Source organism: Gekko japonicus, unplaced genomic scaffold (genome assembly GCF_001447785.1).
Source record: "Gekko japonicus isolate JY-2015 unplaced genomic scaffold, Gekko_japonicus_V1.1 scaffold165, whole genome shotgun sequence".
Taxonomy (NCBI): Eukaryota; Metazoa; Chordata; class Lepidosauria; order Squamata; family Gekkonidae; genus Gekko; species Gekko japonicus.
In genome coordinates this window covers 926,503-942,891 of record NW_015163097.1, presented here as the reverse complement: position 1 = coordinate 942,891, position 16,389 = coordinate 926,503, and the positions used below count along the sequence as shown (strand labels likewise).

The following is a 16,389-nucleotide window of genomic DNA, read 5'->3' as shown; positions in this document are numbered from 1 at the left end:
TAAACAAAGTTATAACCTGTAAGTTGATAACAATATAGCACTACAAACTAACTAACAACAACATCAAAAAGTTGAAAGGGGGAGCTTTACACATTCAGGATGTTTATATAATGAAAAATGCAAATACTTCTCAGGTAGTACATTCTCACTTGTTGAGTTATTTGAAATGTAATCAAAGAAACAATACCATTTTTCTATAAAACATGACTGATAGGTAGAATTGTCTGTGGTTACCAACCGATTGAGATTTTATCCATCACTACAAGGTCCCATACCTTTAAAAACCATTGCTGAATTGTGGGAATCTCCTCTGTCTTCCATTTCTGAGCTAATAGGATTTTTGCAGCTATTAGTAGTATGGCAATGAGTTCTTGTCTTTGCTTCGGGATATCATTATTTGGCCAAAGATTCAACACGAAAATTTCAGGTTTGGGTGGAATTACATAATGAGTAATATCTTGTATAATTTTAAGAATTTTAGTCCACCAACAATGAACAAATGTTCCTACATTCTGACAGCCTTTCCAGCATAACAGGCTACTTAGGAAGGATTTAGTTTTAAAGGAAAATGGAGCGAATGGTCCAGGGGATCTAAACTCTGTCCCCTTCCCATACCTTACCAGACTTCATTCGAGCTCTTGAAACATGTGTGTTCCAGCCATGCTCTAATACCAGAAGTGAGTCAGGTTGGATCTAAATGAAGTTTTCTTACACTCAAATCAGTAGAATACAACTTTGCTGCCCCATCGCACCACAGCAGCCCTCTGATCTCCCTGAAATACTGCTCCTGTGGGGCAGAAGGCCCTCAGGAATGGCATGGGGGGGCAAACTAGTACCCTGCAGCAGGAAGGAAAGGAAAAATATTCATCCTTTTAATACCGGCATAATGTGTAGAAATGGGCATGGCATGTAAATAAAATCACCTGGTAAATAATGCCCCATTAAACCCCTGTTAAAGGGACAGAACATTTTTTCTCCATGCAGTTGGCCACTGTAATGGTTTGTCAAGATGTAATGAAAATAAAACACATGATCTGTTTCTAGAACAAGAGATCCTGCAGATTAAATAGGTTTGTGAAACTGCTGAATTATCCAGATTGATAAATAATATATGTTAATTGTACACCTCATTCTTATAATAATCTCATACTATAACACTAATTTTACGTTCTCATATGATGTATATTTTTCTGCTTTGTATTTAAGCACTGATAGTGAAAAAGAAAACACTTTTCACAGCAAAGTTTGAGATATAGGAGCTATAATATGTGCAGTCAAACTGAATAATTACTAACAGCCCAATCCTAAACAGTTATACCCTTCTAAATCCATTGAAGTCAATGGGATAAGAAGGGTGTTATGCTGTTTAAGATTTTGCTGTGTGACACAGTGGATAGGGTCACAGTATAGTTTACCTGAAGTAGTGTTTGTATTTGTTAACAGATTCATTAAACCTATGAAGCTATACATGCATAAAAAGCACATTTACTGTGCTACTAAACTACCACATTACTGTATGTATTTGTTAAAATTAAAATTATTATGGATGTGTTTTGAATAAATACATAGGGCAGGATCTAAAGATCTGTGAGAAGTACTTAGTAATACTAATTATTCATATTATTAGGTAAAGTCTTATTAGGTAAAGATGTTTACACATCTATATTTTAAAATTATATCATTATTTTAAAAATTACAAGATACTCCTCAAGTTCACTTTTTCCTAGTATCACAACAAACCTTTAAAACATTACTGACCCTTTCTAAACACTAATGCTCATAGTTGGCAGCCAATCATTTATAGTCCTGGAACAGGTATTCAGCCTATTGGATATTTTTATGGGGCATTGCCATTTCCATCATGCCCGTGTATTTTGGAGGAGAAAGCATTTCTCAGAATTGAGCACCTTCCTTGTTTGTGACCATGTCTATGATACTGGCAATTTTTATGGAGCAAGGCCTCTGTATGTGCATGGGGTCGCATGTGCATTGGATTACATGTGCGAGCATTTGAAGTACTAATCCGCACACATATGGAGAAGGAAACAGCCTTAAGAAGAATTCACCATACTACATATCAGTGGAAATCTCATTCAAGATATCATAAAGGGCACAGATGGGCACACCCTTAAAGTATGCATGATTGCACTGTTGCACAGTCTAGGAATGGTTAGTTTAGTTTATCGTGCTAAAATGATTCCCTCTGGATTTATGAGCTAAGAGTGCTCAAGGGTTTAGTGTCCTGACATCTCTTTAATTAGCAGTCTCCTGGATATTTCACTAAGAAGACACTAAGCCAGTGAACTGCTGTCAGACCTCAAGGATTTTAGAAGGTTGGGAAGCTACAGAACAGCTCCACAGTACTACGCCTATGGGAGATACAGAATGCGCGGCTTGCCATTTTCCCGCTAGAAGCAAAATAAGAGTTTTGGTTGTGACTGCTACTGCCGCCGTTTCAAGAGTGATGAGGTTCTAATTATTATTATTATTTAAGTTGCCAAGGAAGAGCCACACAAAATGGGTGGGATCGGTAAAAATGATGTTGAGAAATATCTGGAGAACAATCCACAATTTGCCAAGGAGTATTTTGACCGAAAGCTGAGGGCAGAAGCACTGGGGGACATCTTCAAAGTCTGCCCCGGGGATGTGAAGGAGGGAGTCTCCTTCAAGGAGATGACTAAACTGGAGGAATCGCACTTGCTTTTCGAGTTACTGATGGAAATCCAGGATGAAACATCGATAATCGAAATGACAGTTCACAAAATCCTGAAAAGGATGGCACAGCTGCTGGATGCTGACCGGTGCAGCATGTTTCTTTACCGTGCCCGCAATGGTACACCAGAGGTGGCTACCCGGCTCTTAGATGTCACCCCTAACTCCACATACGAGAGCAACATTGTACCCCCTGAAAGAGAAATTTTTTTTCCTCTGGACATTGGGATAGTGGGGTGGGTTGCCCATACCAAGAAGCTATATAACATACCTGATGTAAAAAAGGTGAGTGAGAAATCTTATTTTTTTTACGTTCAGGATTGTGGAGTTTTTTTGTAAAGCAAGGGCACAGAGTTTGTAAAACCAAAAGAGTTTTTGACAAAGCAGTGCCTCCTGGATTAAGCCTATATTTGGATCTATCTTTGGAAAGGAAATGGGGAGAGGGAATGTTACAGGAAAGATAGTAACTAGGGAAACTTTGTCAGGGGTGAGGGAATGAGAAAATGTCCAGAGACTCAGGGTTTCTCCAGTAAGAATGTATATGTAAGGCACAGAAAAAAGCAGCGTATGTTACAAAGATTGTAGTTTGCACTAGCCATATGTAAAATCTCTCATTCTGCTTTGTCACAGTTTAAGTAGACACTGTCAATTTGTAGAGGAACAAAATGCAATTTGTAGTTCAACTCTCATTAATTTCGAGAATTTCAATTTCGAATTCCCAGCCAAGTTTTCTGTTGGTGAAAATGGGAGGAGGGGTACTCCTTTGACCATCAAAAAGGCTGTGCTGGGGATCATCAGACCTGTACAGGGAAAAGCTATGTGGGATGGGGCTATAGGAAGGTAGGGAATAAGGTGAGACTGAGCAAAAACGCTGGCTGGATCCCACCCAGAGTCTGCTTGCTAGATACACAATAATTTATCCAAATCTGGATTTTAAAAAAAGTCCTTCACAAGATTTTTGAGGGCTTGGGCTCAGGGCTTGGGTGCTTACTTATCCCATGCTTGCATGGATTTAATAGTGCCATCCTAACCAGAGTGACACCTTTCTAAATGCATTGGCTTCAATGGATTTAGGATTGCTCTGCAAGTTACCTCTCAGGTTTTCTAATTACCAAGTCTCAAACAAGACTGGAAATATGTAAAATAAGGTTGCTAAGAAAATGTGTACAGTACACTGTAGCTGACGGGCACAGAATTAGACTCCTGATGAGATTTCAGATGGTTTAAACTGGAAAAACTCAGTATGCATCAGCAGAGATAATTCCATTCAAGCCAGGTGACAATCTGACTCTATTTAAATAACTAATGTTTGCTGCAGACTAGTATGCAGTTTAGCATGTTTCAATCTAGTCCTGTATCACTAAATCACATACAAATTTTTCTGAAGTATTTTGAGGGTCCAGACAATGTCCTGTGATGAATTATTTGAGCCTGTAGAGAGCCATAGGCTTCTAGAGAGGGATAAAGGTATTTCCCCAAAACTTAAAGTGTGCATTGCCTCAACTAGGTTAAAGCATGAATGTAAAATCAACCTTGGTGTTAATACAAATCTGAACACCTCTCTTTGATTTCTTCTCTGCGTTGACAACAGCCATGTATTGACAGCCAGTTTGGTGTAGTGGCTAAGAGCGGCGGATTCTAATCTGGAGAACTGGGTTCAATTTCCCACCCCTGTACATGAAGCCAGCTGGGTGACCTTGGGTCAGTTAACAGTTCTTTCAGACCTCTCTCAGCCCCTAAAAGCAAGTCTAGCTCACCACTTAGTGGGGCATAGAGATAGAACTTGTAGCTGCCAGACAATCTTTGGATCTCCTGGCTATTCTACACACAATGTCATACAATAATTATTAATTATTATGTATTTACATAAACAAGACAAGGTCAAAGCCTCATATGTGAAAATACTTAAGACCCCAGACCAGGCCTGCATGATTTGTGATTCACTAAACTCAGTGCAGTCGTGTACAGCTGACCACAGGCATGTCCTTTTACAGTGCCATCCTAAGCAGAGTTATGCCTTTGTAAGTCAATGGCCTTAGAAGGCTATAACACTTCCTAGGACTGTACTGCAAACATGGCCCTTTCTTCAGAGGAAAATCTTTTTAAAAACCCATAAAATTAGCTGTTAAAATTGATAGAATAATAATTGTGTGTCATCAGGGGTGGTTTGCCATTGCCTTCTTTGGGACAGCAAGCCCAATCTTCCTTGGTGGTCTCCCACAAACATACTAACAGTGGCCAACCCTACTTAGCTTCCAAACTTTGACAAAATTAGGTTGGCTGGGCTATCAGCTGCTTAAAACTGATAGAAGACTAACAATATGCATAATTCAGATGAATATCAAAAGCCTAAATTTATGCTCAGTTTTATATGTCATTATAAAAATCTTGATTCCTAACACTGAAATATCTAAAAGCAATAATTATTTCAAATAACTTGGTTGCAATCTTATGCACATTTTCTTGGGAGTAAATCCCATTGAAACCATTGGGACAGACATATGAAAAAAAATATATGAATAGGAATGGACCGACTAGAGGTTGCCAAATGTAGCAGTAGACAAACTGAAAGAACCTATGTCTCTATGCAGAGTTTTCAAGCTTCCAAACATAATTATATTTAAAACCTTTTGCTTTGTTGAGAATAAGGCTTATCCTGCCCAGTGAAGTATTCTTAGATTTTCTGGGGTATTTCTCCATTTAATTATATTTTAACTGCTCTAAAAAAAAAAATTTAAATTGTGCTCCTGCTCTAGTTAGAATTTTTTATACCATTGATTATAATATTATTGTATATTTTGGTGTTTTGTGATTTACCCACTGTTGTAAGCCACCTCAGGAGTTTTTAAAGAGTGCAGGATTTTTAAATAAATAAAATTATTTCTATTGTTTGCTACACAGTACTAAAAATGACTTTTTAAATAGAGAACCTCACTAACCTATGACGAACCTCAGTTTCCAACTATGTCCATTTAAGTTTTTCTTTGAGGAGAGCTATGCTGTATTGGAAAGTAACCCTGGGCCAAAGTGTATATGTATTATGGCTGAAACAGAAGCTGTTTGTCCCCGCTTATGCTGTCCATTCTACGATTTGCCATGAAAATAATTAGTTGGTGAGTTGTTAGGTCAAAAGAACTGATGATTCTGTTGAAATTACATTTTTACTTTCTGGTTATATTGGTCAGTATATTCAGTACAGGACAGAATTCATGGGAATTTATGAGGCCAGCTGCCAACTCAATGTGCTATATTAGGTTTTACTCTTTATGCTGTTTTAAAGCAACTATGTTTTAATGTTTTACAGCTTGCTGTTCTCAAAAATTCAAACTTTTATGTTTAGTCAATAAACTGAATTTAACAGAAGAACTCAGTATGGTACCATTGTTTTTAATCTGTGTTTATATCACAGAAAATGGTCAATCTCTTGACAATAGCCACATGAAAATCCTTTCCAAAAGGTGACGGTACATAGCCAATGGGCTGCATTAGTCTTACAGACTAATCCTGTTCTGAGTAACACATGCCTAACACTGCAATCCCAAACACAGCTGCACCTTCTAAATCCATGGATTTAAAAGAATGCAGCTCTGTTTAAGATTGCATTGTAAGCTCCTTGAAATCAATGGCTTTATGGGCCTGTGGAGATAAGGTGAGACAGAAATGCTTTAAATAAATTAAATATAAACCCAACTCTGTATAGGATTCAGCTATCAGTGTATTGTACAGTCTTCCTGTAATCATCTCTGCAACTAGTTTGATCTGGAACAGTCCCACAGATTTCAGTAGGGTGATTCCAAAGTAAATAAAGTGAATTTTACAATCCAGTGGGATCCAACCTATTACATTTTGGTATTTCTTACAGCTTGTCTCCACCTTATGAGTTTTACTAGCAGCATTTGATTTACTGCTTGTTGCTGCCAGCTGGGAAGCTTGGTAGATAATCCTTTTAAATTCATAAGGCACATTACAGGAGAAAAGATCAAGAGGATCAAGACAGATGTGTATCTCATCACTATTGTTCTAATATTACCAATTTAGGATTTCTCATCAAATTAAAATGTATTCTGCTTCACGGATTGTATTGGTATAGGTGTAATTTATACCCTTTAAACCAGAGGTGTCAAACTCATTTGTTATAAGGGCCAGATCTGACATGAATGTCACTTTGTCAGACCAGGCCATGTGTGCCATAAAATGTAATGCCAGGTACCAGAGATAAAAACTGTATAAAGGACAGCAGCTGGTAAGCTCTGAGTTGGTGTATCCTCACTGCAAGGCCCCATGGGCTGGGAGGGGGGGGTTGCAGAGGAAAACCGACATAGGCAGACTGGAGAGGGAGCAGTGCAGCACTGGGCAGATGCCCCCACGATGCTTGACTGCTGCAGACGAGGTTGTTCTGCCATGCTGAAGCCACAATGGAGTGGCTCTGCCCACTCCCCCCAGCACTTCCTCCCTTGCACCAGTTGCTTGCGGGTCACATAGGAGCCCTAGATGGGCCGGATATGACCCCCGGGCCTTGTGTTTGACACCACTGCTTTAAACAAATGACTAAGGGCATACTTCAGTTATGTATCATTAAAAATGATGTAGCAGTGCTTAACTTTAGATGATTCAGGTGGATAGTTGTGTTGGTCTGAAGCAGAAGAACTGAGTTTGAGTCCAGTGGCACCTTTAAGACCAATAAAATTTTATTCAAGATTTAAGCTTTCGTCTGCATGCACACTTCTTCAGATGAATCATGTTCTGTGTTAGTTATCTCTTATACGTTTATTCTATTTTTCCTACAAGAAGCTGAGGGTGATTTATACAACATTAAGAAGGTTGCAATTTGTACGCTATGTGCAATTTCTTAACCCAAGGTTCGTGTTTATTGAGAATAATTCACCAGTCAACCAAACCAATCACTCTCCATTAGAAAAATATTTCCTCAAAGGAAAGAAAAAAAGGATTTGCTAATTACTACTACTTTATTAAAACTCCAGTTTCATAAAGCAATGTAATGGATGGATTAGCAGTGCAATCCTAAACAGATTTACACCCTTCAAACCCCATTGACCTCAATGGATTTAGAAGCCTTTAGCTCTATTTAGAATTACTCCATTAAAGTATAACAGTGTTGATATGGGTAATTCACGTATACATTTTTCATAGGAGTTCTTAAATTCTTGGAGCCAAATACTGATCTTGCTTGTTTTATTTGACGAATTATGATTGACTTTAATTGGGGAGAGACAGTACACAATTAGTATTCAGATCTCCAACACAGCTTTGCATTTTGCAGTATCATAATTGCTGTAGTTTTGCTAATTGCTGCGGTTTTGCTAGCAAAAAATTGTGAAAATCTAATTTCAGACACAGCATTCCCTACTAAAAATTTCCATTAATGTCACCAGCATGTTTACTTAAGGGACAGCTGCAACTCTAGGCCTTAATCAGTAACGTATTCAGTGCTGTGAGGTAATTATATTAGGAGTCATTAGTGCTTCTATTTAAAAACTTTAACAGGTTATTTTTGAAGAGACAGAATTATCCCTGAATGTACTTTGAAGAACATAGGAAGGTCTTTTGCCAAGGCAGTGTTTTCACACCTTTCTGACAGCTAAAATTGATAGAATTGTCCTGTCACTAGCAGAAACATAACTGGACCCATGTTTTTGTGGAACTTTGCAGTAGAAATCCAGCAAATTCACACCTTTCTGACAGCTAAAATTGATAAAATTGTCCTGTCACTAGCAGAAACAACTGGACCCATGTTTTTGTGGATCTTTGCAGTAGAAAAGAGCAAGAATCCAGTAGCACCTTAAAAACTAACAAAATTTGTGGTAGGGTATAAGCTTTTGTGAGTCACTGCTCAAGTCAACTCATACCCTGCCACAATTTTTGTTAGTTTTTAAGGTGCTACTGGACTCTACTGCTACAGACAGACTAATACAACTACCCATTTTGATCTGTCTCTTTGGGGATCTTTGGTGAGAGCTGTATTCTCACTTCAGCAAATTCTATACATTTCATTAGTTTGGTCCAATTTATCTGATCCTTTTCTCAAAAGAGGAATTTATTGATGCTTTCCCCGAGCCAAATTCAGCCCTGAAGTGCCACCAGTTCTTCAGCTGTCCTCCATGAAGAGGTAGGAGTTGTCATGGCAACAGAATTTGCTAGAAGGCTATTTGAAGGATCTTGGTCCCTTGTGGAGTTATGGGGGAGGGAATAAAAGTGCTTTCAGTAGATCATGGCCAAATCATACCTCACACCTCTCCTGCTGTATATAAACAATAACTAAAGGAGGGGTATCACAAGGGGAAGTAATTCAAGTACCGGTCTTGACCTAGCATTTATCATCGAATTTAGAAATCCTAATTACAAAGTACAGCTCTAAAATTTAGTCAGGATACAATGCTAACATTAATTTATGAGGTAGCCCAATGTCAATAATTTGCAATATTGGCTCCTGTAATATCATTCTTTTAAAGTAGAACAAAGTTTGAGTCCAGTGGCACCTTTAAGACCAACAAAGTTTTATTCAAAGTATAAGCTTTCGTATGCAGATTTTTCAGATTGTGTGTGTGTGTGTGTGTGTGTGTGTGTGCACACGAAAACTAATGCCTTGAATACAACTTGGTTGGTCTTAAAGGTGTCACTGGACTCAAACTTTGTTTTGCTGCATCAGACCAACATAGCTACGCACCTGAATCGTTTTTCTAAAGTGTATGTCTGTATGCATGCACAACCATTCTTATGCACAACCATTATTTCTAGAATGATTTCTATCTGGGAGAAAGGAGATAAATGCAGGGGAAAACCCCAGAATATTCTCTTCTTTTATGAACAACCATTTTAGGATTTATAAATTATCAGTTTGAAAATAAACACTTATTTTTAACAAATACTCCAGGGACACATTAAGTAATAACGAATAGATGATAAGTGAAGCCTTCAAGGGCTTGAGGTGGCTTCATATGCATGAGGGGCTCTGGTATGTGAACAGTTCTGCCACAATACACTAGTTAAGGTGGCACTGGAGCTCTTGTTTTTGTTACAAAAGACTCTATGGAATTTGCCTCTACTAAGTAATAAAAAGTTTTTAAAAATCTAAGAATAATGGTGTCAGGTTAATCTCTAGTATAACTCCATTGTTTTTGAGGGGTTACGGGAGCAAGGTTTGGCCTCCTGTCATTTCTTAGAAAATGGCTGCCACAACTCCATTGTTTTTGATGGGGTTATGGGAGTAAGTTTTGGCCTCATGTCATTTCTTAGACATTAACTCAAGATACCATGTGTTCCTCCTACTCCTAATGCTGGTACATACTTTAAAAACAGCTTAATATATAGGATGTTAGGACATTGAGAGGCTATATTTTGTGCTGAAGAATATGTTCACACACACGCCAAAAGGATATGCAGTCCTTAGTTTTAATTACATTTAACAGATGTTCCCATTTGCGCTTATAGAATTCCTTCTTTTTCTTAAGAACTAAATTATGGTAATTCTCCTTATGTATAAAATATAAAATATACTTTTAAAGTATGAGTATCTTGATCCTGTCTATAGTTTCTGAATAAGGTTCTGAGAGATTTTTTCATATTCTTACATTCTGAATCAAACCACTGAGTGTAGATAAAGTTAGATGTACAAGTCAATTTAACTACAGAATTACAAGCGTCTATTATTTGGTCATAAAGCATATTTGCATCCTCCATAGTACATGTTTCAATAATGGTTGTTCTAAGTTCCAACATCCTATCAGACTGCAACAGGCAATACAGCTCCTTTTCAGTTTGAGTAGTCCATTTGATTTTTTTCCACAGAATTCTGAGGAACGGAGTTCAAAGATGAAGTTGTAATCCTTTGGGTTATAGAGGGAATATACTGGAGAGTCAGCTGGAGAGGAAGATAGTCACTCTCAGAATGGACCCCAATAGAGAAGGAGCTGATTCCTGTATATACATCTAGGGAGCAAAGGCAATAATCAATAACACTATTGCCACTTATAGCGTACTGTGTCCCTCAATGTAAGTTAATAAAAGAAGAAGAAGAGATTGGATTTCTACCCCGCCGTTCACTACCCAAAGGTGTCTCAGAGCGGCTTACAAACTCCTCTCCCTTCCCCTCCCCACAACAGAAATCCTATGAGATAGGTGGGGCTGAGAGAGCTCTTGACAGAAACTGCTCTTTTTCAAGGACAGCTCTTATCAGAACTATGGCTTGCCCAAGGTCATCCAGCCAGGTGCATGTGGAGGAGTGGGGAATCAAACCCAGCCCTCCCAGATTAGAGTCCGCACACTTAACCACTATACCAAACAAAGAGTAACAGAGCATCCTTTGTTAACTGAGGCTAAATCATACTTTTCTCACTCAAAGGCATTGTGTGGCAGGATACACACCTGAATCAGAGCCAACTGCATAATTCTGTTGATTACAGCTTGAAATCTAGACTTGTAACCAATCTTCCCCATTCTGCAATTTCTTCATGGCTGGGTTTTTCTTTATTCAGAATGGCTACCCCTCCCCTGCCCTTCTGATTTTCTGAATGTGGCCCACTCTATTACCTACTGTTAGTTATGGTTCATCAGGCCAGGGCCTGCAACCAGGGTCTGAGGATGAGTTACTACCCACAAGTACTTGGTTTATCATCCGCAGGTAGCCTTATCTATAGTTTCCCATGACATAAGAATGCAGGCATCTTGGTTTAATCCTGGTTTATGTCCTCCCAGACTACAGAGTGAAGACAATAAAACCAGCATTTGTCACACAAACCGAGATTTGCATGATTGTGTGGTCTCAAAGATTGCCTTTCACTGAGCCTGTTGTGGTTAATGGAAACAAAGATGAATACTGCTATCCTACACAATACGGCAGGACTGAACCACAGAAAATTATTATTCCAAGCAAACAGAAGTACTACCTTGATCATTTTGACATGACTGTGTGAAGCAGGAATAAATTTTATGGATTTTATACAGTTTCCATATGATTTATGGCTTTAGAGTTGTAATATTAATTATTCATCAGAACCAACATTTATCTTTCCAAGTGGCTCATTGGAACATAAAATAATACAGCAGTGCTACCAATGAATTCCATAGAGTGCCCACTCAATGGCAGACTAAGATTTGGCCACAGTTAAGATTTGGCCACAGTTAAGATTACCAACCTCCAGGTGCTGCCCTGCACATAGGGGGTACCTTTGAAGATTGTCTGGAAGCTTCCATTGTTCCAAAATATAGCCTCAAAACTGCCTGCAGGTGTGGGCTACAGGGACCAAATCTTGCCATTTTAAAAAGGCTGCCAAAGTGTTTCCAGTTAGGTAGCCATATTGGTCAGCAGTAGAAGGGTAAGATTTGAGTCCAGTAGCACCTTAGAGACCAACAAGATTTCTAGGGTATAAGCTTTCAATAGTCAAAGCTCCCTTCATCAAATACCAGGTATATCCTGGAAATCTTGTTGGTCTTTAAGGTGCTTTTGTTGTTGTTGTTGTTGTTCAGTCGCACAGGCGAAATCTGACTCTTCATGACCCCATGGACCATATCACGCCAGGCCCTCCTGTCTTCTGTCATCCTCCGGAATTTGCTCAATTTTATGTTCTTTGCATCTATGACACTGTCTAACCATCTCATCCTTTGCTATTCCCGTCTTCTTTGACCTTCAATCTTTCCCAGCATCAGGGTCTTCTCCTGTGAGTGCTCCCTTCTCATTTGGTGGCCAAAGTATTTGAGCTTCAGATTCAGCATCTGGCCTTCCAGGGAACAGTCAGGGTTGATTTCCTTTAGGATTTGATCTCCTACCTATAAAGCCCAAGCTTGGGACCAGGTTACCTGAAGGATCACTTTCCTTCGTATAGGCCTGCCCCTCCCACTGAGATCATCATTAAGGCTGCGCTCTGTGTGCCTCCCCTGTCAGAGGTAGAGTGAGTGAGTGCACCAGAGACCGGGACCTTTTCGGTTGGGGCACCAACGGTTTGGACCTCCCTCCCAGACTTTTAATTCATTCAGGTCTTAAATGTGATTTTTATATACTCCCACTATGATTATGGCTGATGTTTCCCCTTGATGAAGTTGTTTCTGGTATTTGTCCTCCATTCTTGAGTTTAAACTGCTGTGACCTTTAGATATTATTATGCTTTATCTTCTGTTGCTTTTTGAGTTTCAGATTATTTCTGGAAGCTGGATTATTAACGGTTTATTGTAATTTATTGGTTGGAGCTTTTTGTGTGTGTTTCTACAGGGCAATCCTAAACAGTGTTATACACTAAGTCCCCTCATGTCAATGGCCTTAAAATGATGTAACTGTGTTTAGGATTGTACTTCCAAGATTTATCTGATTTATAGTGAGCTGCTGTCAGGATTTATATTTCAAGAAAATAAAACAATTTAATTGTATTCATCTGATACGAGCTGTAACATTTTCAGTTCATTTAAATTTATAATTCTTGATGGTACCAGGGAAAATAGGAAAGTACCTTTCTCCCCTGATGGGAGGGGCCCTCCGTAGAGTTACCAACCTCCAGGTGCTGCCTGCGATTCTCTCAGATCGACAACTGATCTCCAGACATCAGAGACCAGTGCCTCTGGAAGACATGGCAACTTTGGAAGGTGAACTTTATGGCAACACATCCTCACTGAGCTCCTGCCCTTCCCCCAAACACTGCCCTCCCCAGACACCACCCCCAAATCTCCAGGGATTTCCCAAGACAGAGTAGGCAGGTAATCCTAGTGATGCCCTGAGATGTCCATTAATCCCCGCCAAGCAGAAATGCCATCCATTCAGATTTCCTGCTGCAGAGCAGCAGGGATTGGTGAACGCTGTGCACACCTGTTGAAGCCTGACAAGCAACTTTTAAGAGGTGGAGCCTCTGTCAGGGAAAAGATGGCAACCAGAGAAAATCAATAGTGCCCTGACCTGGATAGCCAGGCAAGCCTGATCTCATCAGATCTCAGAAGCGGGCTAGTACTTGGATGGGAGACCTCCAAGGAATACTAGGGCCGGGATGCAGAGGCAGGTAAATATCAAGCCACCTCTTGACACGTCCTAACCCCACTACGGGTTACCAGAAGTCACTATGACTTCCAGGCATGCAAGCGTGTACACACACACAAACACAATACCCCAAAAAAATCAGTCGCAAAAGAACCAGTTGAAAAGGTGGAATATCAGTTAAAATTAGGAACATTCCCCTTTCAGTATCTGTTTATCCCAGGATTATCTACCTGAAGCCTGGGAATTTGCCAATAAACACGAGGAAGCACCTCGTCCTGGTGAATGGTTCAGAAGCTTAGAGCACAGAGAAAGATCCAGACCTTCATTAATTAGCTTAGAAACAGCAGCTACTCCCTTCCCCCAAGAAGGATTAGTGGGAAAACAGGCCTGTTGATCACAGGAGCTAATAGACTTTAACTCAGTATTTAATAATATAAAGAATCAGAAAAACAACTATGCCCAATTGTCCTGACAAATGGGCTGGTCAAACAAGATAAACAATACAGTAAATTAGCTATATTTTATTTGTAACAGGATAGGATTTGCTCACCGATAATTATTTGGAATCTTGGAGAGGTGCTGTAAGAATGCAGGAGTTTTATATTGGTTAAATAAGAATATCCTCTGCACAGTCCTCCAGCCATTATGTAAATCGGCACACAGTAGCACAAGTTTACATTCTTTATCAGAAGAGGCCTTTTGTGGTGTGGCTTGTTCTTTAAAAAAAATATAAAACAGGTCTTTGCATCCATTAAAAACTGGGGAAAGAAGTGCGACATTCTTATAATGCGTGTCCACTATGTGATGTCATATTCTATGAACAAGACTAGTTTTCTATCCTTCTAGAAGGACTGGCAAAAGAAAGAACAATAACTGCTGGCTGACTTTATGGCATTGCCTGCAAAAATAATTTACTAGATATATATAAATATAGCCAGAATCGGGACCAAGAATGAAGTTTCAGATGACAGACTCTTAGTAGTACAATTATTTCATACCACTGTCTTTCTTTTTCCATACTGGACAATTCTTAAATATAAAAAACATAGCATGTGACAGTATTAGATTTTAGTAGATTTTTGAAACGGATGTGATCATATTGAAGATGGGGTAGTGTAGCTATAGGATAGTGGCAATTTTTGGCAGTTTGGAGGGGAGAGGACTGCCACTTCCTTAACAAATGGAATATTGTGGTGATGTCTATCTGATGCAGAAGGGTAAGTCTTAAACTGATCTTTGGAGGCTAGAAGGCGATTATGCGCACAGTGTTGAGAAGGGAGTTTCCGAGGAACAAGGTCAAGGTAATTCAGATTAGTAAAGGAGGAGGGGCTCAGGCCTCCAGTATCAGAGCAATTGTATCTTATGGAAACCAAACATAATGTGGTAGGACCCCAAGATCTGCCAAGATAATGTGAGGAGATAGTCTTTGTTGTTCAGTCGCACAGTCGAGTCCGACTCTTCGCAACCCCATGGACCAGATCACGCCAGGCCTTCCTGTCTTCCGCCGTCCTCTGAAGTTTGCTCAACTTCATGTTCGTTGCATCTATGACACTGTCTCACCATCTCATCCTTTGCCGTCCCCGTCTTCTTTGACCTTCAGTCTTTCCCAGCATCAGGGTCTTCTCCAGTGAGTGCTCCCTTCTCATTTGGTGGCCAAAGTATTTGAGCTTCAGTTTCATTATCTGGCCTTCCAGGGACCAGTCAGGGTTGATTTCTTTTAGGATTGACTGATTTGATTTTTTGCAGTCCAATAGTCTTTAAAGTGGAGCTAATTCAGAGCTGGTAATAATAATGCTGTTGTACTGGCTGAGGCCATCTTCTTTTGACTGAAGCTGAAGGCATTAAGAAAATTATTTTCAAAGTATGTTAGAATTATTTCCCTTAGACAAGCCCAGCCTGTATGTTTCTGCACAAGCCACTGATATGAGAGTGCCTAGTGATTGGAAGGACACATCTCCAGAACAGTGATTCATGTACAGAAATAACAGACTGCATCCCATTATGCTGTTCCATGTCTCCATTGGGACTGAAGGCCGAATTAGACCTGATGGCATCCTCATGACCAATGTGGAGACTATACCGGGCAGCCGGTTTTATTCATATCACAGATAAAGGGCTGAAGCTGACAGAAGAACAGTTTGCCTAATGTCACCTGCTTAACAGGTGATGCAACATTTGAAGAGGGGATTTCCCAGCTCACAGGTAACAATCTTTTTTTCCATTACAAGCCGTGTGGAAGTCACCACGAAATGCTTCAGTGTGATAAGCTTCCATACACTCTGTATGTGCACACACATGTATGTATGTGTGTACTACATACAGTTACTCACTCTCAGCCTAACCAACCGCAGAGGGTTGTTGTCGGAGAACAATGTGGCACACTGCTTTGGGTTCCCATTGAAGAGAAAAATCAGGATATAAGTATCAAAATAAATAAATAGACCATTATAGCATACATTTCCTGAATTTCACGCTAGTTCTTGTAATTCCTATGGCATCTGGGATGGCTGAGGAGACATTCTATGCAATTTGGAGGATCCCCATGATAAACAATATTTTAGACCCTAGCCCTCCATCCTGCATAGAACTACCACCTTGTGGAATTGTTTCCACTAACTTCCACAAAGCTATTATAATCAGTTCTCTCTTGGCAACAGTGTTCCCACTAAGCTGAGTTAGTGTGAGCTAGCTCACAGTTTTTT

At 39.6% G+C, this 16,389-nt stretch overlaps 1 protein-coding gene across 1 annotated transcript in view; it reads left to right on the top strand.

Annotated features, from left to right (window-relative positions):
- The first annotated feature begins 2,517 nt into the window (after window positions 1-2,517).
- PDE6C (phosphodiesterase 6C) overlaps window positions 2,518-16,389 on the top strand; it is a 69,271-nt gene continuing 55,399 nt past the window's right edge. Inside the window, exon 1 of the mRNA XM_015406638.1 lies at window positions 2,518-2,997. Coding sequence (XP_015262124.1) covers window positions 2,518-2,997 — 480 coding nt within the window. The remainder of the gene's footprint in view (window positions 2,998-16,389) is intronic.